General features: G+C 39.3%; 1 protein-coding gene across 2 annotated transcripts in view; it reads left to right on the forward strand.

Annotated features, from left to right (window-relative positions):
- LOC136881089 (endoplasmic reticulum lectin 1) overlaps positions 1–26559 on the forward strand; it is a 116981-nt gene that overhangs the window by 22386 nt on the left and 68036 nt on the right. For both annotated transcript variants that reach the window (XM_068229216.1, XM_068229217.1), the window contains exons 4-5: positions 9930–10065; positions 23143–23398. In XM_068229216.1, coding sequence (XP_068085317.1) covers positions 9930–10065; positions 23143–23398 — 392 coding nt within the window. The remainder of the gene's footprint in view (positions 1–9929; positions 10066–23142; positions 23399–26559) is intronic.

Here is a 26559-nt window from a genome sequence, read left to right on the forward strand (position 1 = left end):
TATATAATGAAGCTTTGATTAAGATTGTGGTGTTGAAGGAATGCCATATGATGATGATGTACATTTAGTTACATACAAATGGGGCACGTCTTAGCGTGAACTGGTGTATATGTCATTCTGTACAATATTGCAACTGTATGTCTAAAATGTTGAAGGTCTTAAAACTAGTGTATAAAACACGTCTTTTCCTAAACTAACTTGTATATATGTACAAGATAAAAACAATATATAAAAACACTTCATGCATATGAACATTCGTTCTTGCTTGGTGGTCAATACATCGACTAACTTCTGTATTTAAGTCTTATTCACAGTTGTGCACTTCAGCTGCTATTCTTAGAGTTTGTAAAATTGCATGGATAAAAGTTTTGTCTTCCTGTGCGTATGTGAGATAAAACACTTTCAATTTAAAAAAAGGTGCCAAATGTATGGATGAAATTCAAGTAAAATATGTTCAGCTCTGCTGTGTGTGTTGCCCTTTTATTAGAACCAATTCATGTTGTCTTTTTGGCGTCCGTAAATTTGGATGACATTGGTTTCAAAGTAGTGGCTCCTTTCCCATTTGTAGCTGTGCAATGATGTTATGTTTATCTGTGGAAGATAAGATTGAGTTATAAGTGATATTGTGTGGAGGAATGTCTAAGGGTTATGTGTGTGAATTAGAATATGTACTTACTGTTGTTGGTGTAGCTGAGTTGTGTTTGACATGCGAGCTTGTAATGTACTACTTCGTGTTCTTCTTGGGCTTATACTAGCTGCTGTGAGGGGAAGGGAAGGAGGGGTAGGGAGAGTTGTTGTTGTGGGGGTAGGGATGGAGCTGGGTGTGTTGTTTGGTGTTTTTCTGTTGCTTGTTGCGTTCTGTTTATCGATTAACTTAAGGTAAGGGTTTTTTAGGGGGGGATAACTGTATTGAAGATGATGATAGTTTTTTCTGTGTTTTCATTTATGTTGTAATTTGGATTGGTATACTGATCTAAAGTGATGTAAAATTCTTCTGTTATGTTGAGCAGGGGGCCTTTGGGGTTTATGTTTAGGATTTGCATATCGTTATCGATGTTTGTGAAACTGTGTTTATAGTCTGCGACATGTTGTCCTATTGAGGAAAAATGATTGTGTTTCACTGCGTTTATGTGTTCGTTATATCGGGTTAGGAAGTTTCTACCGGTACGTCCGATATAGCTGGTCTCGCAGTTATTACATTTGATGTGGTATACCCCTGAGTGGTTGTATTTGTTGTTGCTGTTGATTGTCCTGACATTGGGTATGATGTTGGTACTATTGTGTGTAGTTCTGAATGCTATTCTTAGGTTATGTTTTTTAAAAATATCAGTTATGGGGTATATGTGTACATTATTGAAAGTGAATAGTGCATAGTCTTTCTTGGACCGGGCGAGTTGGCCGTGCGCGTAGAGGCGCGCGGCTGTGAGCTTGCATCCGGGAGATAGTAGGTTCGAATCCCACTATCGGCAGCCCTGTAAATGGTTTTCCGTGGTTTCCCATTTTCACACCAGGCAAATGCTGGGGCTGTACCTTAATTAAGGCCACGGCCGCTTCCTTCCAACTCCCAGGCCTTTCCTATCCCATCGTCGCCATAAGACCTATCTGTGTCGGTGCGACGTAAAGTCCCTCGCAAAAAAAAAAAAAAGTCTTTCTTGGGTTCGTTTACTTTTGTTAGTTTGGTTTTGGGTTGGGATTTTATTTTGTGAATGATTTTGTTAACCATGTCTTTCTTGAATCCATTGTTTTTAGCTATGTCATGAATTAATTGTAATTCTTTGTTTAGATCTTCTTTTGTTAATGGTATATTGAATGCTCTGTGTATCATGCTATAGTAGGCTGCTCTTTTGTGTATGTTGGGGTGAACGGAATCCATTTTAATTGTATTTGAGGTATGCGTGGGTTTTCTGTATATTCTGTAAGAAAGGTGGTCATCATGTCTAGTTGTCGTTATGTCCAGGTAGTTCAGTTTGTGATTGTTTTCGGATTCCATGGTAAATTTTATATGGGAATCTATTGTATTGAGTTTATCTAATATATGTTTCATTTGTGGACCTATTGTCGAGGATGATAAAGATATCATCAACAAATCTACACACAAAAAAAAAAAAAAAATATATATGGTCTATTATGTTGATGAATGTGTGCTCTAAATAGTCTATGTAAATTTCGGCAATTATACCAGAAGCGGGAGATCCCATTGGTAAACCCTGTTGCTGATAGATAGTATCATGGAATTTAAAGTAGTTGTTACTAATGGCAAAATTAAGTAATTTAATGAACTCTTCTATTTCCAAAGTGCTTAGATTGCTATGACTTTTTAGGTTAGATTCAATGATTTCTATTGTTCGTTTTGTGGGAATGTTTGGGTACATGTTTATTATGTCAAATGATGCGAGTTTGTGATATGGTTCAATCTTTAATCCTTTTGTCCTATTACAAAATTCTATTGAGTTCCGTACTGTTTTATTAGCTAAGAATACGTAGTGCTTTTTGAGAAATCATTGAATAAATTGCGAAAGTTTATAGGTTGGGCTTGCTCTGTAGTTAATAATAGGTCTCATGGGAATATGTTCTTTGTGTATTTTGGGATAAGCTTTAGCAGTAGGTATTTGAGGATTCATTGAATTTCATCCATACATTTGGCACCTTTTTTTAAATTGAAAGTGTTTTATCTCACATACGCACAGGAAGACAAAACTTTTATCCATGCAATTTTACAAACTCTAAGAATAGCAGCTGAAGTGCACAACTGTGAATAAGACTTAAATACGGAAGTTAGTCGATGTATTGATCACCAAGCAAGAACGAATGTTCATATGCATGAAGTGTTTTTATATATTGTTTTTATCTTGTACATATATATAAGTTAGTTTAGGAAAAGACGTGTTTTATACACTAGTTTTAAGACCTTCAACATTTTAGACATACAGTTGCAATATTGTACAGAATGACATATACGCCAGTTCACGCTAAGACGTGCCCCATTTGTATGTAACTAAATGTACATCATCATCATATGGCATTCCTTCAACACCACAATCTTAATCAAAGCTTCATTATATAAATATGTATGTATGGTTCAGCTGAAGATGACCTTGAATATGAGGTCGAAACCGGTCCTGTAGTTAAATATATACAATAAATAAGTATTGATTGGTGGAAATCCTCTCCTATTTTTAATTTTAATTGTACCTTTAATTGAGGCGCTATTTAATGGTGAGATGGCGACCCCGGTCTAGACAGCCAGGAATAACGGCCGAGTGGATTCGTCACACTGACCATGCGTCACCTCGTAATCTGCAGGCGTTCGGACTGAGCAGCGGTCGCTTGGTAGGCGGAAGGCCCATTGGGGCTGTAGTTTGGTTTGGTTTAGGGGTGTTTGTAAGATTTTAAGTATACATATTTCTTTTTTGTGATGTTTAGCCAAATTGTTCATGGTTCATTCATTCCCGGATTTTCCGTTTTCTCGTGTTGTACTTTTTTTTACGGTGGTCCCTCCAAAAACGGAGAATCGAGGTTCCACTGTTGACACTGTCAAGAGCACTGTTTAACCTCAAATGGGAGGAGTGAATCACAATCAGAGGTTATGTACCATGAAATATGTAATTTGTATTAGCATGTTGAGACGATTCCGGGAAGAAAGGTTAGTCCGACGGCCTCTCTGTGAGTCACCCGCTGCTAAATCGCAGCAATTCGTTTGACATGCACCGGGAGATACATGTTAAAATAAGGTTTCATTTTTCAAGAGACTTGTGTCTTGAGACTGACAAAGTGACAGTCCAGTAACTGTCAACTTGAATACAGTTCTTGGCAACGGATATATTTGATTATATACATGGGGTAATTTCCATGGAATTATAGGTCACTTCGACTACATACATATCAGAATTACATGTCCCAATTGTCAGAGGGCCTTTCACATACATCAACCGGAAGGGATTCACTTATATTTACTGCCAAGTAAACGCACATAATAGTGAAAACTAAAAAGTAGGTTCTATTGGTTTTTTATATATATATAAAATTGAATACAAAACTCAAGAATACAAACCTCCGCTTTACCCTTACACAAAACAAACCAACAACACGCACATTTTCAACTGAGGAAAGGGCACGAAGATCGGAGCGTCTGAAGAAGTACTGGGAGGACCGCAAAGCCCGAACAATCCCTTCAAAGAGACCTGAACGACGGACTGACTAAAGTGATCCTATGTGGTCATAAAAGAAGAAGACGAAGATATAATCCTATAAGTTTTCGGCAACTATCACATAATAAAAGGCAAGTGGTGGTGATAATTGTTTAAAGAGGATTAGGAAAGAAGAGCCGTGGCCATAATAACAGCCCTAGTATTTGCCTGGTGTAAAAATAGGGAAACTATGGAAAACAATCTTCAGGGCTGCCGATGATGCGTTTCGAACCTACGATCTCCAGAATGCTAGCTACATCTATATGGCCTGTACAACACACTCGGTTACACATTACTATTGCTTCATCTGCTCTTCGTCAAAGCTGCCGTATTTATGAGTAGATTACACTCACTGTAACAACCCTATAATGAAAGCTACACTTCCCATACTGTGGTGTGTCGCTTTAGCGTCGATAATATTATGAAATTTAATTTCCACCAAAAGCGATAATACTCTTATCTGTGGGCAAGTCATGCTCATGCTTAGCCATATTTGAATAATGTGTACGAAGATAAACAGCTGACTGGCGTTCGGCACACGCACCGCCGAATTTCATTGGTTGCAACAAGCAAAGAGTTGCATGAAAGATATTTCTGTTTCCATTTTCAAACCAAAATTGAAACTTTAAGCAACGTCTAGTTAAACATCGACTGAACATTGTTTATGCAATGGAAGATCGTACCTGATTTAGACGTTGTTTAGGTAGACGATGTCTACAGCTTAAAACTAGTCATCGTTTCTGCAATCGGCCCTAAGAGTTTAACTGACCTCAATGGTGCTGTCGGTTATGTTTGGTTATTTTTGGTCGTCTGTTTCTTAGATAGACATGCAGAGGTTAGTAGCATTTATAGGTACTGAAATTCTACATGTCTGTGTCATTAGTTTTCAGCACTTTGGGGAATTCTTTCAGGAGAAAATTCTGATACTTCAGTGTCTGTTGAGGCTTTTAGTGTTTAAAATGGATGTAAAAATTCTATTTGATATTGATTAGGCCCATGAAAGCATTATTTACAAGGGTGAATAAAAAAAAGAAGTTTCCCTAGTGCTTTGTTGTTGAACGGGTAAAAGCAGGGCAAGGTAAAATACACTGCTTAGTTTGCACTACTCATTTATTTTTCAACATTATATTACAAATTTTTTACTATATCTGGCCACACATCACTTTGGGAAATTCTTGCAGGAGGAAATTCTGACACTTCAATGTCTGTTGAGTTTTGAATGTTTCGAACCGATGTAAAACAATTCTATTTGATATTGATTAATCCCATGAAAGTATTATTTACAAGGGTGAGTCAGAAAAGGATGTTTCCCTGACATTTTGTTGTTGAATGGGTAAAAGCAGGTCAAGATAATAAAAAAACCACTGCTTTGATTTGGCATTACTCATCATTTATTTTTCAACATTACATACCAAATTTTTGACCATATGTGGTAACAGCGATTACTGTATTACTGTGCTGGTTACTTCGATATGATCGGCCGTGGGTGATGAACCCAATCAGCATCCAGCAACCACACATTGAAGGATGTTCTCTGTATTGTAGGTGTACATAAACTGTTGCTTTATATGGCATCTCGCTTCTCACCCAGCTTCTGTAGCCATTCTTTTTCAAAAGCATTATCTTGAGTGTAAACTTGCATCACTTTCTTTCTAAGTGCTCGAGTTTAACACACTCCAGCTTGCAGTGACTCTTCTGTTTAAGGATATCTTTATAATTTAGCTTTTGTCTCCCAACCTTTCTTTTCTCATCCTGCAGTTCACTGAAGAGGATCTTCTTTCAGAAATGATCATTTTCCATTTGGTCCATGTATTCTGATAACTATCACAGTTGATTCTTCTGTAGAGTATCCTTTGTACCTGTGACAGAGTTGGGAGAACAACAGCCTTGTACACAGCCTATTTGCTATGTAACTGCATTTCACGAGACAGGAAGACATGCTGACTTTGTTTTCCAAGTGCAGCTGCTCCAATGCAGTTATTAATTTCCACATCATTTTTGCAACATAATCACTTAGTTATTCAATCATTTGTGATAGTGTAGAATCGGATGCCTCCTTTCCTAAATGAAAAAGTTTTGTCCTGTTTGTCGAGCAGTTGTAACAGATTCAACATTACACATCTGTTCTTCCGAACCATTCCATCGATAGGATGAACAAATGTGTCTGATGTTGATGGATGGCTCCACTCTTTGTCTTTCACATCATTCGAGCCTCTGCAAATTCATGGCACCACTTCCACACTTGTTAGACAGACATTACTTCTCTCTACACAGAAACAATCTTCCGATGAATGTGGACAGTTTCCGTGTTTTCACCTGTAGAACATATAGTAATATGGACCTCTTCACATAACCACTTATTCAGTAGGTACGTTCACCATTTTGTAACTGTCACTGCACCAAGGTTCTGGTTTACCAATTTGGGAACTTGGTGTGCAGTCTGTTAGTGTGACTACAAAATATTGGATGTATGAGTTGGAGTAAACTTCATTCCTTTGTTTCTGAGCAATGACATAGGGTAACTTCCTTCTTCAGTTACCCTCATATTTTTGTGTGTAATGTTCAGCTGTCAAACATTGATGACACAGCACTGTGAAACAAATTACTTTGCAAGGTTTGCAGACCAGCTATATACAAATAACTCAGAATGGTTTTCTAGGGCAGCTGCAGCTCACAACTTGTTTGCTTCTTCTTCCTCTTCTGCACGAATAGTTCACTTTGGACCACGCGGAATCAACCTTTGTTGAGCTTTTGTCCTTGCCCAATAGTTCTTTATTTTCATAGATTGTTATAATTTCTGTTCCTCCGACCAAGTACGTCGTGTTGGTTTCTGCTCGTCTTCCTCAAATCCCCTTATGTGAGCAATTTTTCTGACTACATTTCTGTCCTGCAGATTTGGTGATCCTAATTCAGTTGCTTATATCATTTCGATCTCATACATTTGATTTGCAAAAAAATGTGTATTTGATAAATAAGTCTATTGTTATTCTTTCATGTTTGGTTCATGGAGTTTTTGTGGGTTATTTGTGAAGACTATGCTCGAATTCGCTCATCTTAATCATGTAGTCTCCCTTGAGTGTTGTTCCATACACACGCACGCGCGCGCGCGCGCGCGCACACACACACACACAACCCCCCCTCCTCTCTGTTTGTACTGACTAATGATCTAAGATGGTGTATGAATTCAGAAACATGTACAGAAATATCAATTTTCTCTAACTCCAACATACATTAAGCCTTTAAGCTGATCACTTATTTTGCTACATTAAATAGAACAGTGAAAAAGCAACAAAAACCATCCAAGTGAGAATAAAACATCCAGTGTTTCTTCACATCAGCTGCATAAAATTGTATTCTTGTTGACTTGGTGTTCTAGTGTCCAGGCGCTTGGATACAGTCCATAGTATATACTATGATGATGGGCAGTTTGTGATCTTCATTTATTTGTGCACACCTCTTTGTCAAACACTAAGTTTATTCCTGGCCTCAGGAGGTGACAACCCATACACATGTGTATGAGTTTCTGTGTCCAGTGTGATCACTTAATGCTGTGCCCGACTCCATGGCTAAATGGTTAGCGTGCTGGCCTTTGGTCACAGGGGTGCCGGGTTCGATTCCCGGCAGAGTCGGGAATTTTAACCATCATTGGTTAATTTCCCTGGCACGGGGACTGGGTGTATGTGTCGTCTTCATTATCATTTCATCCTCATGACGCGCAGGTCGCCTACGGGAGTCAAATCGAAAGACCTCCACCTTTTGAGCCAAACATGTCCTAGGACACTCCCGGCAATAAAAGCCATACGCCATTTCATTTTACTTAATAGTGTAAAATGTTGATGTTACGGAGGTAAGGAGAGGGTGGAACCTAGTGTCTGTGCATAACCTACTCCTGTCAGATAACATCTGCTCAAGGCTTAACATCTCCATCCAACAGACAAATCATGATCAACAGCGTCACATGCCTTCACTCTATATGAGCACTGGAGAGAGGTTTAATGTTGAACCCAGGCTTTTGGCACGCGGTCTGGTTATTAGGAATTTTATACCACCATCTTTCCTACCCTACCATCCAGCATTCAGATTTATATCCACCCCTTAGTCTCGTTTCCTGATTCGGGGTCGGGGATGAGGTGAGACAACGTTGTTTGACCTGCTTTTATGACCAGATGCCCTTCCTGTCGCCAACCTCAGTTGAGGAGGTGATGAAGATGAAATGATTGATGGTGAATGAAATTGGGTAAGCAGATGGAAGGAATCAGCTGTAGCCTAAGAATAGGAACTGCCCTGGCATTTGCTTGGAATTGAAAATGGGAAACCACAGAAAACCAATCTCGGGACAGCCGACTGCGGGGTTTGAACTCGCTCGTTTCCTGAATGCAGAGTTTGGCTCCATAGCCATAGCACGTTAACACACACAACCACTCGGCTCGGTCAACTAACAACAGTGTCATTTATAAAGACTTGCTGCCTTAACGATCATGACAAGCAGGCAGGCATTCTTTTTTACTTACCTTATGTCTTTCAGTCTATAGGCCTAAGTTGGTTACACAATACATGTTAAGTACATGTGAACTTCTATTCAGAAGACGGGAGGTTTGAGCCCTACTGTTGACAACCCTGAAGATGGTTTTTCATAGATTTTCAGGCTAGATAAATGGCATTTAAGGCCATGGTCACTACCCTCCCAGTCAGTCAATCAGTCAATCACTACTGATCTGCATTTAGGGCAGTTGCCCAGGTGGCAGATTCCCTATCTGTTGTTTTCCTAGCCTTTTCTTAAATGATTGCAAAGGAATTGGAAATTTATTGAACATCTCCCATGGTAAGTTATTTCAATCCCTAACTGCCCTTCCTATAAATGAATATTTGCTCCAATTTGTCCTCTTGGATTCCAACTTTATCTTCATATTGTGATCTTTCCTACTTTTAAAGATACCACTCAAACTTATTTGTCTACTAATGTCATTCCATGCTTTCTCTCTACTGACAGCTCAAAACATACCACTTAGTCAACCAGCTCGTCTCCTTTCTCCCAAGTCTTCCCAGCCCAAACTTTGCAACATTTTTGTAACGCTACTCTTTCGTCAGAAATCACCCAGAACAAATCAAGCTGCTTTTCTTTGGATTTTTGCAGTTCTTAAATCAAGTAATCCTGGTGAGGGTACCATACACTAGAACCACACATTACCGGTAGTTGGGGTCTTACCAGAGACTTGTGTGCCCTCTCTTTTACATCCTTACTACAACCCCTGAATACCCCCACAAACATGTGCAGAGATCTGTACCCTTTATTTACAATCCCATTTATGTGATTACCCCAATGAAGATCTTTCTTTATATTAACACCTTTTTACTTACAATGATCGTCAAAAGTAACTTTCACCACATCAATACAGTACTTAAAACTGACAGACCTTTTCTATTTGTGAAACTCACAACCTGACTTTTAGGCCCGTTTATCATCATACCATTGCCTACTGTCCTGTTCCTGTGTCTTATCTCACCAACGCCTGAACAACCTACCAGTTTTAATGGGCTGTTCAAACAGCTTGCAAAAAGCTGTACCTTTCAGTATTAAACAAAGACACAGGGGTTTTATTTCAATTTAGCTTTAAAAATTTAGAATAAGAATGTGTGAATTATACAAGTAAATATGGTGTAAGCTCTTACTGTACTTATAAATGTATAAATTAATTTATAATTAAATTCTGTCAGTTTTTTAACTGGAAATTATACTTGCAGTTGGAGTCTTACTGGACATACGAACTTTGTCACGGGCGACATATCAGGCAGTATCATGAAGAACGTGAGGGTAAGAAGGTGAAACAGCAAGAATATTTCCTTGGGAAATGGGATAATACTCAACGCCAGAAACTTCGTGAGTTTTATACCTCGTTCTTTCTTGATGTCAGATACCAGAACAATTTCAAAATACTGTTAAAGTGCATGTCTTTGTATGCCTATAAACTGCCATATGTTTTGCTACTACACTGGGGAAAATATTAACATATGTGAGAATTTTGTATTGATTACCAGTGTAATGTCATCTGTGGAATTAGAGGCTTAGTAGTTTTCATCTTTTCTTTTTTATTGATTCTTTTATGTTTTAATTTTTGATCTATTGCATGAAATAAGATCAAGTATGCTCATTTTCTTTGTTATGTAGTGCATGTGAATATTGTCTAATGTCTAATGAAGTTTTTTGCAAAAACAGATATACATAAATTCTATTTCTTATATTTGATAAAATTAATCATATTACTTCCATAAATAATAAACATCTTTGACAAGTTTTTTATGCAGAATAATAATAATAATAATAATAATAATAATAATAATAATAATAATAATAATAATAATATTTCTTCAATTTTGGCCTACTTTGGACCACTGTAAACAATTGACTTTTTGGTTAGTCCTTTCTTCTTCTCCCAGAACTTCATCATTTCGATTTCACAGTTTTTTCTTCATAGTCTTATACTCTACTGAGAGAGCTTCATCGTTATGTCGTGCTCTTTGTGTCCTTCGTCTGAGTCGCAGGCATTGTTTCCTCAGCTCAGCAATAATAATTATAATAATAATAATAATAGATTAGTACAGAATAGACATAGACTGAAGTGGTTTGGTCATGTAAAAAGAATGAGTGCCAATAGGTCTGCAAGAAAGGAGTATGAAAGAGTGAGCAGACCTAGAAAAAAGACTTAGTGAAGAAGGATGCAGAGGAGAGAGAATTGGGAGCGGATTGTGAACAAAGAATGGTTCATGGACTGAACAAAATGGAAGGGGATCTTATACCACACCTGGGAAACTGGAGTTGGTCAACGATGATGATGACGACAGAATACATATAATAAAACAACAATATCTTACAGAGCAAAGATCAGACGCTATACCATGGTTATCAAGCCAGAGGGACTTTGTAGTTCAGAATGTCTGATAGTGAATAAGAGAGGGGAAATGAATGAGCTAGAGAAGAAAGAAAGAAAAATCTTTGGAAAGTTCTTAGGACCTGAGAAAAGAAAGGGTGGTACATGGAGGAAGAGGAGAAATGAAGATCTAGACAGACAGACAGACAGCATACGTAAGAGACTGAAGTTTTATGCACATGTCACAAGAATAAATACAACTTGACTAACAAAGAAAATATTTAACTACATCATCAAATTAAAAGCAACTACTAACTGGGTAGAAGAAACAAGAAAAGACATGAAGGAAGTTGGCATCAATTCAAAAGAAATCTTTAACCCAATCGCTGCCAAACCCGTATATATACGTTTTTGAATGCCATGCCACGTCCGCCAAACCCGTATATATACGTTCTGGTGCCGTGTGTACTTCACCGATCTCACAAATGAACACGATATAATGTCATGCTTTGAGATTCCATGAAAATTCTCAAAGAAGTTCTGTACTTCAGATATACAACTCCATTTCACATGTTTTGAAAGCGATCTGGTGTTATTTCAGATTTGTTGGAGTGGAACATATTTCACGCTTACATGTAGCCATCATGGCGTCTTGAAGTATACATTCATCTCTTGTTGACGAAGAAATTGAATGTTTCCTCATAAATAGTGATTCTGGAGTGCTATATTTTGATAACAAAGGGGGAGAATATCTAAGTGGCGACAATGAACTACAAGAAGGTGCGCAACAAAGTAGTAATGATAAGTCTCATGCGGAATTGTCACCCCTTCCCCAGATAAATTATTTTTTTCCCAAATGTAAATGATTTTGATATTACCAGTTCTTGGATAAAGAATTTTATATTATATTTCAGTAATAGTATCACCAAGCGGAGCAGCGGCGCGTATTAACATGCTACGGCTATGGAGCCAATCTCTGCACTCGGCAGGCGAGTCGGTTCGAACCTCGTCAGCTGTCCTGAGAATTTCTTCTGTTTTCTTTGTGGTTTCCTTTTTACACTCCTCCAGGACAGTTCCTATCCATAAGCCATAGCCGATTCCTTCCACTTCTGTACCCAGTTTCATTCACCACATCATCATCATCACCATTCATTTCATATTCATTATCTTCTCAACTGAGGTTTGCGTCAGGAAAGGCATCCGGTCATAAAATATCGTGTAAAATATAATCTCACTTCATCCTAGACATCGTATTGGGCTGCAGTACTAAGGGGACGATATGCATTCAATTAATAGCTTCAGTAAATATGTATCTGTCATAGTGCTTCTTCCTTTTTAAAAAACCCGGCCCGCAAGGCTTGGCTGGTCATCAAAACTCGGCAATGAAAAAGTTAATAGAGATATGCTTCGAGCTAAAATTGATAAATTCAAGGGGTTCCAGGGAAAGCAAAATGAAAAGTCCAAGAACATGTGTGAGAATTTTGTATTGATTACCAGTGTAATGTCATCTGTGGAATTAGATGCTTAGTAGTTTTCATCTTTTCTTTTTTATTTATTCTTTTATTTTAATTTTTGATCTGTTGCATGAAATAAGATCAAGTATGCTCATTTTCTTTGTTATGTAGTGCATGTGAATATTGTCTAATGTCTAATTAATTAATTAAACAGTAACAAACTGTTTTTAAAACAGGTAGGAAACAGTTAAGCTTAAAAGTGATCAATGTCACCCCATCAAGTTTGAAGGTTAATATCTCCCTCAGGAATGAATATTTAAGAAATAAAAAATCATTAAATAATAGCCCACAAATAGCAGTAACAGATAATTATGATGGTCACGCTGTGTTTCTATAACTTTAAGACTTACCTTTCTTAGTATTTATAGCACAAAAATAGCTGATTATCAGGAAATATTTTCACATGCTTCTAAACTCATTCCACCATTTTGTACACACTCCATTTTTACAGTTCACCAACTTCAAAATCTGAACTCATTGCCAAAATAAAAATAAGAAATTTTCCTAAAATCACTTAGGCTGCACAGAATGAAATTCGAAGTGAAATGCTTTGATCAATCTCACCCCTTAGGATCAATGTCACCCCACTCCACGGTACAATTAAAAAGAGTAAAGCCGACAAGTGGTGGGAAATGTCTAAGGAAGTGGATGAAAATCCATGGGGATTAGGGTATAAAATTGTTATGAAGAAATTCGGGATGTTACCAAGCCCTATCATGGATCCACGCACCATGGAAGAAATAGTACACACACTATTCCCTAATCATGCAGAGAGGATTGATGTTGAGGCTGAGAAAGAACTAGATAACGTACCACCTTTTACAACTGAAGAATTGATAAGAGCAATTAATTCCCTTCGAAATAAGAAAGCCCCTGGACTAGATGGTATTCCAGCAGAAGTACTGAAGGTGGCAGTCGAATTATGTCCTCAACTGCTCTTTAGAATGTATATTCATTGTTTGGAAGCGGGAATTTTCAGCTTTCGTTGGAAGATAGCTAGATTGGCTCTGATCAGTAAAGGGAAAACTGGGGGTTACAGACCTCTATGTATACTGGACACCGCCGGGAAAGGTTTAGGGAAGCTACTACAACCGAGAATACTAGCAGCACTCTGATTAGCTGGCGACCTACCTGACCAACAACATGGATTTCGCAGAGGTCACTCAATGCTAGATGCTGTGAAGGAAGTGGTGAAGGCAGCAGAACAAGCTCAAATGGGTAATCATTACTCTAGAAAGCTGACGCTTCTTGTGACTCTAGATGTTAAAAATGCTTTCAACTCGGCAAGATGGAGTGATATTTTGGAAGATCTACAAGAAATTTTCAAGCTACCAGAATATCTCATGTACATACTGCGAGACTATTTGAAAGACTGTACATTGTTATATGACACGGAAGATGGTCAGAGAAGAAAACGGTTCACAGCTGGGGCAGCGCAAGGCTCAATTCTTGGACCACACCTTTGGAATATCATGTATGATGGTTTGTTACAGCTGAAGATGCCAGAAGATGTAAAACTTGTGGGTTATGCTGATGATGTGGTTGCTGTGATAGTAACCCGTAACCTAGAGCTGGCTCAATTTAAATTGAATCATGTGATGCGACCTGTCAAAGAATGGATGATAAATCACAAGTTAGAACTCGCAGATCATAAAATGGAAATTGTCCTCCTGACGAGGAAAAGGATTAATACTGTTGTACCGATGCAGATCGGGCAGATAGCCATCGAAACAACTAGGAGTACAAAATATCTTGGTGTAACGCTTGATACTAAGCTTACATATTGGGACCACATCCAACAGGTAACAGATAAGGCAGCGAAAACCATGACTGCACTGAGTAGACTCATGGGAAATATCAAGGGGCCGAAATCTAGTAAAAGGCGACTTCTCATGTCGACTGTTCAATCGATACTGCTATACGGTTCGGAAATTTGGGCTGAATCGTTAAAAATTAAAAATATCGGACAAGAATTGCGGCCGTACAACGGAGAGCAGCTTTACGAATTGCTTGCGCATATCGCACAGTATCAGAACCTGCGATTCTAGTAGTAGCAGCAGTAGCTCCTATTGACTTGTTGGCCTTCGAAAGACAAGAAATTTGGCTCACACAAGAAGAGCTAGGAAGGAAAAGGGCAAAGGCTTTGACTCTTAGTCGCAGAATGCAACGATGGCAAACAAGATGCGAAGATGACTCTAGAGGGAAATGGACGAAAAGACTGATACCTTCTCTGGGCGTATGGGTTGGCCGAAATCATGGTGAAGTGAACTACTATCTCACACAGTTCTGGACAGGTCATGGATACTTCCGAAAATTTCTTCATAGGCCAGGGCTAGTAACCAGTCCGGTGTGCATATACTGCGGTGATATCGATGACGTATTACATACTTTCTTTGTGTGTGTTCATTGGCTGCCACAAAGAAGATGCTTAGAAGTTATGCAGGGAGAATTGACGCCAGGAGGGATCGTGTCAGTAATGCTACGAAGTCAAGAATCTTCGGATCAGGTGGCAGTCTACGTAGAAAATATTCTGTGTCAGAAGAAGAAGGACCTGGACAATTACGACAGACAGTAAAGCAGAAGAAGGAAGATGAAGCACAAGATGCATTAAGCACGACATCCGTCCTGAAGTAATGCGAGAACGGTTTCCGGGGCGGAGATAAACGTTGTGGGAAAAGGGAGTGTGGTTTTTAGTGGGTAAGAATCCCCACACACTTGTTGAGTGCGGACCCTCACAAGCGTCTTATGAAAGATTTTCCACACTCCCTCGAAAAAGAAAAGAAAAAAATATTATTATCATTATTATTATTATTATTATTATTATTATTATTATTATTATTATTATTATTATTAAGAGTAATGATGATTATTGGTAAGATCACAAACTTCTGATCTGTCGGCTCAGAATATCCTTCCATCGGAAACCAACTGTGCATCACCCAAGAAAGCCCCGACGCAAGTTTGCCACTTTCAAGCTCTCAGATAAATCACATTGTCAGACTTCCAAAATGCGATCATGAACCATTTGTAAGCAATCCAGTATGCACAAATGACGTGGAGCAAGAATGGTCAATACTCCAAAGGGCTATCGTTGAGTCAGCTGAGGAAATCATCGGCTACGAGAAAAGAAAGAAGCAAGACTGGTTCAAGGACAACAGTGAACAAATTCTGAGCTTTATCAGTACGAAATGGGAAGCCCAATTGTGATACCTTCTTCAAGATCCATCATCCACTGTGGAGGCTGCTGTGTTTCAAGGTCTGAAACAGAAATGTCACACTCAAATAAGAGAAATGAAGAACAGCTGGTGGCAGGCGAAGGCTCTAGAACTCCAAAGACTGCAGAACTTCTACGCAGGAGTAAAAGAGATCTACGGTCCATCTCGCTCTTCAGTTGGAACTCTGAAAACAGTTGATGGTGCTAACACTCTTACGATGGTAGAGACATCCTGGAACACTGGAAGGAACCCTCCTCCACTCTTTTAAACCGAAGCTCCACTGCTGCCAATGACTTTATTTGGGATGTGCCACAACTCCCCCCTCAACCATGGATGGCGATGCCACCAACTTATCAGGAATTCTGTGTGGCACTTGATAGGCTGAAACCTAGGAAAACCCCTGAACCAGACAACATCGCTCTGGAACTAATTCAAGGTGGAGGCTTACCCCTGAAAACAAGGCTCTTTAATCTCATTCTCTCAATTTGGAAAACCCAGAAAGTACTCGGCGATCTCAAAAATGCCAATAATCATTACTATTTTCAAGAAAGGTGACCGTAGTATATGTGACAACTATTGTGGCATTTCTCTGCTATCCGTTGTAGGTAAACTTCTCGGAAGGATCCTGCTTAGCCACCTGCAAGTCATCTCCGAGTGGACTCTCCCAGAGTCTCAACGTGTTTTCCGAGCCTCCAGAGGTACTGATGACATGATCTTTTGTGCAAGGCAATTGCAAGAGAAATACAGAGAACAACAGAAGCCTCTCTGTTTTGTGTTTTATGACGTGGAAAAGGCCTTCTATAGTGTTCTAAGAATCTATTAAAGAAACTATTTAAAATAGTTTATGTTCAGCCCACCTTGTCAATACGCTTTTAATGATTGAAATTTTTTTTATCATATTGATTTGACATCACCGATGAAGGGAATTGATATTTTTCCTGAAACATGTATGATAAAATAAATAATTTTCAATCATTAAAAGTGTATTGACAAGGTGGATCCAACATTAACTATTTTAAATAGTTTCTTGAATAGATTCAGACAAGTCAATTCAGGATCAAATAAAATACTTATTATGGTTAAGTTTATCATCAGTGTTCCAAGACTCGCTATGTGGGCAGTTCTGAGATGCTTTGGCTGTCATGAGCATTTTGTGGGCCTGGTGCAAGCACTTCATGATGGTATGACTGGACAGATTCTCCTTCAAAACAACTTTTCCAAACCATTCCCAATCACACATGAAGTGAAGCAGGATTGTGTACTTGCTCCAACTCTGTTTGCCTTGTATCTGGCAGCCATGCTTTATGAAACAACAGACAACCCTGGCATAGAGACTACCGTATTTCACGGCATAATCGTCGCACTTTTTATACCAACATTTTTGAAAAAAATTGTAGGGTGCGACCATTATACGATGAATATTTAATACCAGTATTTGTATTACTCAAAAAATGTATTTATAACTAAATTGTGTTTGATACAAATTTAAGATGCACGTAATACTCGCGTTTATACATCAAAATAATTAAAATAGTCTAAAACAAAATTCATAATTTTTCACAACAATTTGGCGAACGTTTTTCCAACCTGAAAATAAAAATGAACCTATTAAGTTAATTTGTCATTAATTTGAGTATTAAAGTTCAAATATTACACTTGCAAAAAATTATCACTTTGTTGTGAAATGCGGACTTACCGGTACGCAATTTATTCCAAATCTTCGGTGTCGCTATCGCAGGTTTCGCTATCTGATGCGCCGTCCTCGCCTCTGTTAATACCAGTATCAGATTCTTCGTCTCCCTGCCACACTGCATCATCTTCGGAACCGTCTAGTGCATTCGAAATCCCAGTCCTTTTGAAGCTCTTGGAGACTAGTTCAGGTGGTATAAGATCCCAACTCTTCTTCACCCACGAGCATAACAAGTCCAAGGGTGGACGCCTGATATTTCCGGCGGGCGTCAATTGCTGATCGCCGCTCATCATCCACTCGTTGTAAAATCGACGTAAGTGGTCTTTAAAGGGTTTATTAACACATACGTCTAGTGGCTACAAAGCAGATGTTAGGCCACCAGGAATGACTATCTGTCGTGTCTTATTTGTAGTGAGAATTTGCTTCACTTCGTTCACGAGGTGACCTCGGAAACTATCTAAAACAAGCAGAGCTGGTTGTTTTAGTAGTGCACCAGGTCTTCTATTCCACACAGTTTTAACCCAGTCCAGCATGAGTTCTACGTCCATCCAACCCTTTGGTTGCACTCGTACATGAATTCCACGGGGAAACTGTATATTCTTAGGCATCGTTTTCCTCTTGAAAATGATGTAAGGCGGCAACTTTCTCCCGTCAGCTGTAATGGCTAGCATTGACGTGCATCGCAACTTCTCACTACCGCTGGTTTTCATTAATACACTCCGTGATCCTTTTAGCGCAATAGTGCTGTTGCGAGGTATATAAAAAAAGATTGGAGTCTGATCGGCATTACCGATTTGAGAAAGCAAGTACGAAGTTTCCTTGCGCAAACGTATGACAAATCGGTGAAAATTTACAATCTTGTCCGTGTAATCAGCAGGCAACTTTTGGCTTAGTGTTGTTCTCCTTCGCACTGACAGATTGTGTCGTCGCATGAACCCCTTTGGGGGCCACACTCCCTTCGAGAGGCTCTTAACTATCGCCGCGACGCATACTGCCCGCACGGCAAGAAAAAAAGTAATTTAGTGGTTGTAACCTAAAAGAAATTTCAAGAAGAATACTATGGACTAGTGATTTATTGGTCCAGGGATCATGCTATTTTTCTGTTGATCTCCATTTTGCTGTTTGCATTCCACGGTGCTAGCCCTGGACCTGAAGAAAGTAACAAAAGACGGCACCAAATTTCGCAGCAGTCCGCTGGACATTTCCTAAACAGTTGGCAACAGTTCGCAGATCGCCGGCAGATCGTAAAGGACGCTTCTATCGGCAATCCCGTGAACTAAAAATAAAAGAGCATCACCGTCCGCGTAGCTTCCGTGTACAGCAAGCAGAGTGAGTGGAGTGCCTACACTAGGGCTATGCCATTAGGTTAATATTTCTTCCCAGTTATTGATGATTTTACATTACATTACTGACGAGTTTATAAAATAAAACTTTAATAGCATTGGATAATAATTATCTTGACTGCTTGGATAAAAGTTTTCATCCCATGCCCGGACACTTATGACGTAGTAGTAAGATAAGAGTCTAGCGATGACAACTGAGACATCGTAAATAATTCGGCTGAATAATTCCGTGGAAATCTGCGTTATCGTCTTGCATTTCACTTCGTGCGCAATAACACAGGAGCCGGCCCCATGGTGTAGGGGTAGCGTGCTTGCCTCTTACACGGAGGCCTCGGGTTCAATTCACGGCCGGGTCAGGGAATTTTACCTGTATCTGAGGGCTGGTTTGAGGTCCATTCAACCTACCTAGCCAGTATTTCCTGGCGACGTTGCCGATAAGCGATAACTTACAGCCTTACGTATTTCAAATGGGAACTCATAATATGTAGGTGGTGAATAAATAGTACACTGTCTCGCGACCACGTTGTCAAACTGCCGATAGCCTACCGGTAAGCATAATATGTAGGTGGTGAATAAATAGTACACTGTCTCGCGACCACGTTGTCAAACTGCCAATAGTCTACCGGTAAGCCATGCGTCGTACATATACCGGTATTATTTATTTATACGTTGTGCAACATGTCGCAAACGTGACTGTGTTGCCAAATTGCCCATAAACCATACGCATATTTAAATTGCGCATTCATGTGCAACTTACGTTGCAGTTCCATTTACCTTTTAACCAGATTAGTGAACAAAATTTGGACGTGCGACGATTATGTAATTAAAGGTTTAAAGTCTGATTTTTGTATTGAAAATAAAGGATGCGACGATTACGCGGTGGCGACGATTATGCCGTGAAATACGGTAAATACCACTGTGGCGGTGGCCTCTTCAACTTGCCAGACTTCACTCACAAAGACATACCAGCGTTACTAGAGTAACTGAAATGCAGTGTGCTGATGATACTGCATGACCGGCTCTTACACCTGAGGAACTGCAACAGTCAGTCAACAGTTTCAAGGATGCATACGACCTTTTTGGCCCCACCATCAATGCCAGAAAAACCCAAGGTACTTGCTCAGCCTGCACCAGGGACTAACATTCTGGAATTTAACATTACCATCACAAACACCAAACTAGAACAAGTAGACCACTTCACTTACCTTGAGCGTATCTTGTCAAAGGCCTGTACTTCAAAACAGGATGTGGAAAACAGGCTTTGTGCTGCCCATGTGGCCTTTGGCCAACTTTCACACAGTCTTCAGAAATGAAAACCTTACAATTCACACAAAACTAATGGTGCACCAGGCTGTAGTCATCTCTACACTTCTCTATGGCTGCGAAACGTGGACCTTATACTGCCGTGACATCAAAAAGCTGGAGCGCTTTTACCAGCAAAAACTACGCTCCATCGTGAACATCAAGTGGGAAAACTATGTCTCTAATGTTGAAGTTCTCGAGAAAGCATGTGCTAAGAGTGTAGAAGCATTGGTCGTTAGCCATCGCCTCAGATGGGCCGGACATGTGCGCCATATGAATAACTCCAGACTGCCGTGCCAGATCCTTTATGGTGAACTTAGCTCTGGTTCAAGATGACGGGGTGCCCCCTGAGACATTTCAAAGACCAACTGAAACAAACCGTAATGATGGCAGAAATAAACCCACAAACCTGGGAAACACTTGCCAAGGACCGTTTACTTTGGCGGCAAAGTGTCTGTACTCCAGTTCAACACTTTGAACAAGAATGCCGCAGACATGAAGGTATTACGCGACAGCGCCGAACCCAGCCAAGATCTCCCCCGTCCCTCAGCTGCGCGATGTGTGGACATATGTTCTACGCAAGAATTGGCCTGTACAGTCACCGGAAGTTTAAACACAAACTGCTGTGAATTGAAGAGAGCTGTTAGCCAGGAAATTTGTAAACTCGGAAACGAGTAACTGCTGACGATTATTATTATTATTATTATTATTATTATTATTATTATTATTATTATTATTATTATTATTATTATTATTATTATTATTATTTCCATACAGCCAGCTCTGGACTACAGCTACACAAGCTACCTGTCATTTTTCTTTTGGAGGCTTACACCTCCAAAGATTCTTCTATCTCAGGCTTCTCTTCTGTCACTCTTCTGCTGAGATGTTGCACAGTTTATCTGGATTCTCGCTCAGATCTGCACCTTTCTTCCTAAAGATGGTTCTGTCTTGAATTTCTTTAGGTTTTATGCCTTCTTCCTTTAGATCTTTGTGCACTTCTTCAATTCAGCAAGGATGAGTTTTCCATTTTTCCTGAAGAGCAAATATTCTATACACTCATCTATCTGGATTCATTCTCTTTAGGTGTCCGTAAAAGTTCAGTCTCCTCTATCTGATTGTGGTGGGAATCTCCTCTATAGTCCACTTAGTGGCCGTAATCATTAAGGCACAAAGTCTGTATGTTGTGATACTGTGGTTACCTGATTCAATTCCTTTTGGTGGAAAGAATTTTTGCAATCAGAATGTTGGCCGGCAGGGTAGGAGAGGTGGTAGTATACAATTTCTAATTGCCAAAAGCCTGGATTTAGTTCCAAACCTTTCTGCAGTGTTCATACGCATTATATGACGCTGTTGATGGTGATTCGTGCATCAGATGGGGATGTTATTAAGCCATGAGCAGAGCCCTTGGTGTTATTTGACAAGAATAGGCTATGTGCTGACACTGGGTTCCATCCTCTCCCCACATCTAGATGTGCAGGTCGCCCATGGGCCTCATAAAAATTAAGGACCTTTCAGATGTCTGTTATGGCCACCAGCCTTAATCAAAATATGAGTGATAGTTTTGGCCCTGCCAGTAAAACACTGGCCAGTTGGCAGCCCTAGTAGAAGTAGGTGTACCGAGCAAGGTGGCTATGTGGTTTGGGGCACATAGCTATGAGCTTTCTTTCGGGAAATGGGGGTTTGAAATCCACTGTCAGCAGTGCTGAAGATGTTTTTCTGTGCTCTCCCATTTTCACATAAGTAAATGCTGGGACCGTACCTTAATTAAGGTCACAGTCGCTCCCTTCACAGTCCCAGCACTGCCCTGTCTTATTGCCTAAGACCTGCCTGTGTCCGTGTAAAACAAATAGCAAAAAAAGTAGCTGTTGAAATATAGTTGACTCCCACTATTTGGAAATCGGGAATGCAAGAACATTGAGGCAAGAAACAAAACCTTTCATGAATGTATGTCATTAACTCTGTCTTAAGAAGTAATTTTTTTATCTAAGTATCATGACCAGAGGAATATCTCTCATATAGAGGACAAATTGTAGGCTTCTTTTACGAGCGGCCATCATTAACCTATTTATGTCAACTAAATAAATTTACAAATAATGAAAGCTGCAATGTTATTACCCAGCAACAAGAATAAAAATAATAGCTGCTACCAATGTATTGAAAATAAAACAAATGAAAGGGATAGCATATGAGTAAAGTCTCACGGTAGAACTGACGGAATTTCCTTCTGCACAGGCATATTTATTTATTTACATATTTAGAAATATATTTCTTGTATGTATGTTTGGTATTCAGCCCGAAGGCTGGTTTGATCCTCCACAGCTCTGCCAACAGCTGTCATAGATAGCCTAGGTGTCACTGAAGAGGCATACTAAAGAAATGAGGAGTGAGGTAGTTTCCCGTTGCTTTCCTCACTGAGCCAGAAGTTGCTATTACGTATCTGTCTGCCAAGCCTACTGAAATGCATGCACCAACCAACACTAGGAGCTACCGGTATATTTTCACACTATTCATAGCAGGGACTGGCTGCATAAGGAATGGTATTACTAGCATTGCTCATACCTCAGTCACTTTCATATTGTCAAAGCCAAGGATGGGACTGAGACAGTCAGATCAATGAAAGAAACAAATTTATTCTAGCCCATACCAGCAGACACAGTGCACTGTAAACACTACAGTTTGCCAGCAAAGGCATATATATTTCTTATTTTTAATAAATGGTAACTACAAAGTGACCCTGTGATTCCAGTAGCACACACTGGCAACTCTTATCACCTAACAACCAACATGAAACAAGCGAACAATCATTTTCTTTCCTCCTTATGAACCTGTGTTCGTGAGCACTGGGGCCCTAGATGAGTTTGGTCTTGCCACCAAATCTGTTCTGTTCTTTGTTTTGAAAATCAGATTATAATTATATTCATGGATACTATAAGACCTAATAGCAGAACAACAAACATGAAGTTTGTAAGATCATGAGAATTCAATATTTCATTATTGATTCTGTTTTACTGTTCTGTTGTAGGTGAAGAGCTAGAAAATAGTAAGAATCTGAACAATATTCCAATGAAGAAGATTGATGGAGTGAACATGCCATACCTTCAGATTAACATGACAGATGGCACTGTTTGTGATCTAAACCAGAAACCACGCTTTACCAGAGTTTTGTACGTCTGCTATGCTCATGGGAAGCACGAGATCTCTTCACTTAAGGAAACCTCAACCTGTGAATATGAAGTTATTGTACTCTCACCAAACCTCTGCAAGCATCCAAAATACAAGTAATTGATTTCATCATAGCATCTAATATATACTATATATGTATTACCCTATATATTAGCTTTTAAATCCTTTATTTGCTAATGTTGCTCTCAGGCAACACACACATTTGTAACCATTTTTTGCCTTTTCTATTGGTAACATATAAAACAACGTGCATTTTGATTTTTAAATATAGATTGCTAAGTAATAGACTTTTTTACTTTATTATTTTTAAGAATTTTAATAATAAATTTTGCAATTTGCCAAATCAAGTGCTATAGGATGGAGTGTTTTCAGAGAGCTTGAATATATTTTGTAATATTACTCATATGAACTTTATCTCTAGAAAGATAGAAAAATGGTTACAAACAGACAATAGAAAAAGCACATTGACAGGTCAGCATCAAAGGAGGAGCAGTGGTAAAGGGAACGAGGAAAAACATGCAAACACAAAAGGACAAGGACAATCTTCACATTTTCATATACTGCTGTCTTCAAATAGATAGTCTCACTTCTCATGTCAGTTACATGACTGATGCTTCAGATAGAAAATGCTTCAAACCTATTTCAGAGTTACCCTGAAGATATTTTGTTTCTTCATATTTTAGAATATCTAGTGGTGTGAGTTTTTACTTATTTTGTAGTTTATTTGTTTGTCTAGCTATTTTATAATAGACAAAGGCAGAGAATTATAAAGGCTATGTAAATGCACTGCCCAAAGAGCTATAAAAAAACTTCTTACTGCACCTGCCTACTTCCCCATGTCCTAATAATGGAATTGGAATTGTGCATTTTTTTTTATCTTCAAGAGTTTACTTGAATTACAGCAATAATAAAAAGCAGCAATTCAAGACCGGAGTCAAACAGACATGCGCATTGTATGCCCAGAGTTGAGATTAAAATCTTTCGAGAACTTGAGTAAGAAGGAGCATGAAGGTAAAGACTTGCTCTTGTTAAAGCAGTACACTCTAGGAAACAAATGGATTTGAGAACTCCTGGAATTGTCATGCAGTGAATGAAAGAAAGGTCTTAAAATGTCCATGAATGTGTCAGCTGTCTGTTGTATACAAGAGAGATCCCTGAACCCCTAACTCTGTTGCTGCCACCACAGGGGGAATGAGATACTTGCACATCGTTTTGGAGCCTGTTCTCACGGTGAACTTTTACGGAACTCGTCATCATGCAGCCAAATCATCCACTGCTAATGTATTGAAGGTGAAAGGAAGGATTTGACATGTATGAAGAGGTACAGGGTCTCTCCGCCGATGGCAGCAATTGGTAGACTGACATTATTGCCTTTCAGGCGCTTTTTCCCCATGGATACGTCATAGACCCCATTATCAGGTTCGAGACCCACGAGAGCCAGCCTGAAGAATTTGATGCAGAAAACAGATGGATGTATGTATGAACCTACTATAAATACTTCCAAAAAAATTTCATTATTATTATTATTATTATTATTATTATTATTATTATTATTATTATTATTATTTACTTAGCGTATGGCTCTTAGTGCCAGAAGTGTTCAAGGACACGTTTGGCTCACCTGGTGCAGGTTTTTTGATGTGACACCCATAGGCAGCCTGTGAGTCTTCGCTTTGAGGTGTTAATGATGGTAAGGTACGGAGAGAGTGCAACTAAGTGTTGTCACATAGGCTACTCCTGTCGAATAACACCAGGGGACCAGCTCAAGGCTTCTTCATCCGATGAATGAATCGCCATCAACAATATCATATGCCCTAACTCCATATGAACACTGCAGAGAGGTTTGGAATTTTTCACCAGTGGGACTCAAACTGGCTAACCGTGGTGTCAGACCATAGAGCCTTAATAATAATGGCCACCAGGCAGACATCAAAGTCTTTATTGCAAATTTTTTTCTTATATTCAGTATTCTTTGTCATCATGGCAATCTGTAAATGCTGCAGGAAGGTTTTGAAATTAAAATAAATAAATATGAAAGACAAGGAGGAGGATAGGAAAACACAGAAAGGATAAATATAAATAAACTCCATGGTGCTACATCCTTTATGGGCCTTGGCCTACCAAACAACCGCTACTGGCCCAAAAACCTGCAAATTACGAGGTAACACGAGTTCATTGTGAAAAATCCTCTCAGTTCTTATTCTTGGCTTCCTAGACTGGGGTGGCTATCTCACCATTAGATACAGTTGGTCCTTCATTGCTGTCACGTAGGCTGAGTAGACATCGAACTCACCCTCAAATTCAGGTAAAAAAATCACTGTCCTGGCGGGGAATCAAAACTGGGGCCTCCAGTTAAGAGGTAAACTGTGGACAGATGGAACAATAGAAAGAAGAAACAAGGACAAACTTAAAAGGACAAGGACATACTCCACATTTTTACACCAAACTAACCAACTTCATAGATTGCTCTCTTCTCATCAACATTGTCTATCTAATTCATATACTTGCCGTATAATCTCGAATACCACCCACACTGTTTTTTCAAAAATATAGTTTCCAAAATTGGGTTCAAGTCTTATTTAAAATTTTGGGAAATTTATCTTTCCGAATGCGTGTAAATCGGGCATCACCGCCAGCGCGGCTTGGCAACAATGTTCTCTCCGCTCACAGTATACGCTACTTCCGTGCTTAGTGTCAGTCTCGCGCATGTTCTTGGAGTATCAACATGAATTCCACAAAGCGTTTGCGATCTTTTACTGCGAGTGAGAAACTGAAAGTAGTTCGGGAAGCCGAAATTATTGGAAATTGTGCTGCCAGTAGGAAATACGATATTGACGAGTCGTGTATTCGCGATTGGAGAAAGAAGAAAAATGTGCTATTAACATGTAGTGGTGATCGTAGAGTTTTTCGTGGACTGAGGGTACAGTTTCCAGAAGTTGGAAAAAAAACTTTATAAATATGTGACAGAAAGGCGGGAATTGGGAAATGGTGTGTCAACCGAAATGTGTCAGCTAAAAGCATTAGAGATCGCAAAGGAACTTTCAACAGAACGGTTTAAGGCAAGCCGAGGATGGGTTTGTAATTTTTATAAAAGAAATGGGTTGAGCGCACGAAGGCATACCTCAATTTCACAGCGTCTTCCTGGTGCCTACGATGAGAAGTTATTGTCGTTTCAGTGTCACATAATTTGGTTGCGGAAGGAAAATGCATATTTGCTTTCCCAAATTGGCAATGCAGATCAGACGCCAGTCTACTT

This window comes from Anabrus simplex, chromosome 9 (genome assembly GCF_040414725.1).
Source record: "Anabrus simplex isolate iqAnaSimp1 chromosome 9, ASM4041472v1, whole genome shotgun sequence".
NCBI lineage: Eukaryota > Metazoa > Arthropoda > Insecta > Orthoptera > Tettigoniidae > Anabrus > Anabrus simplex.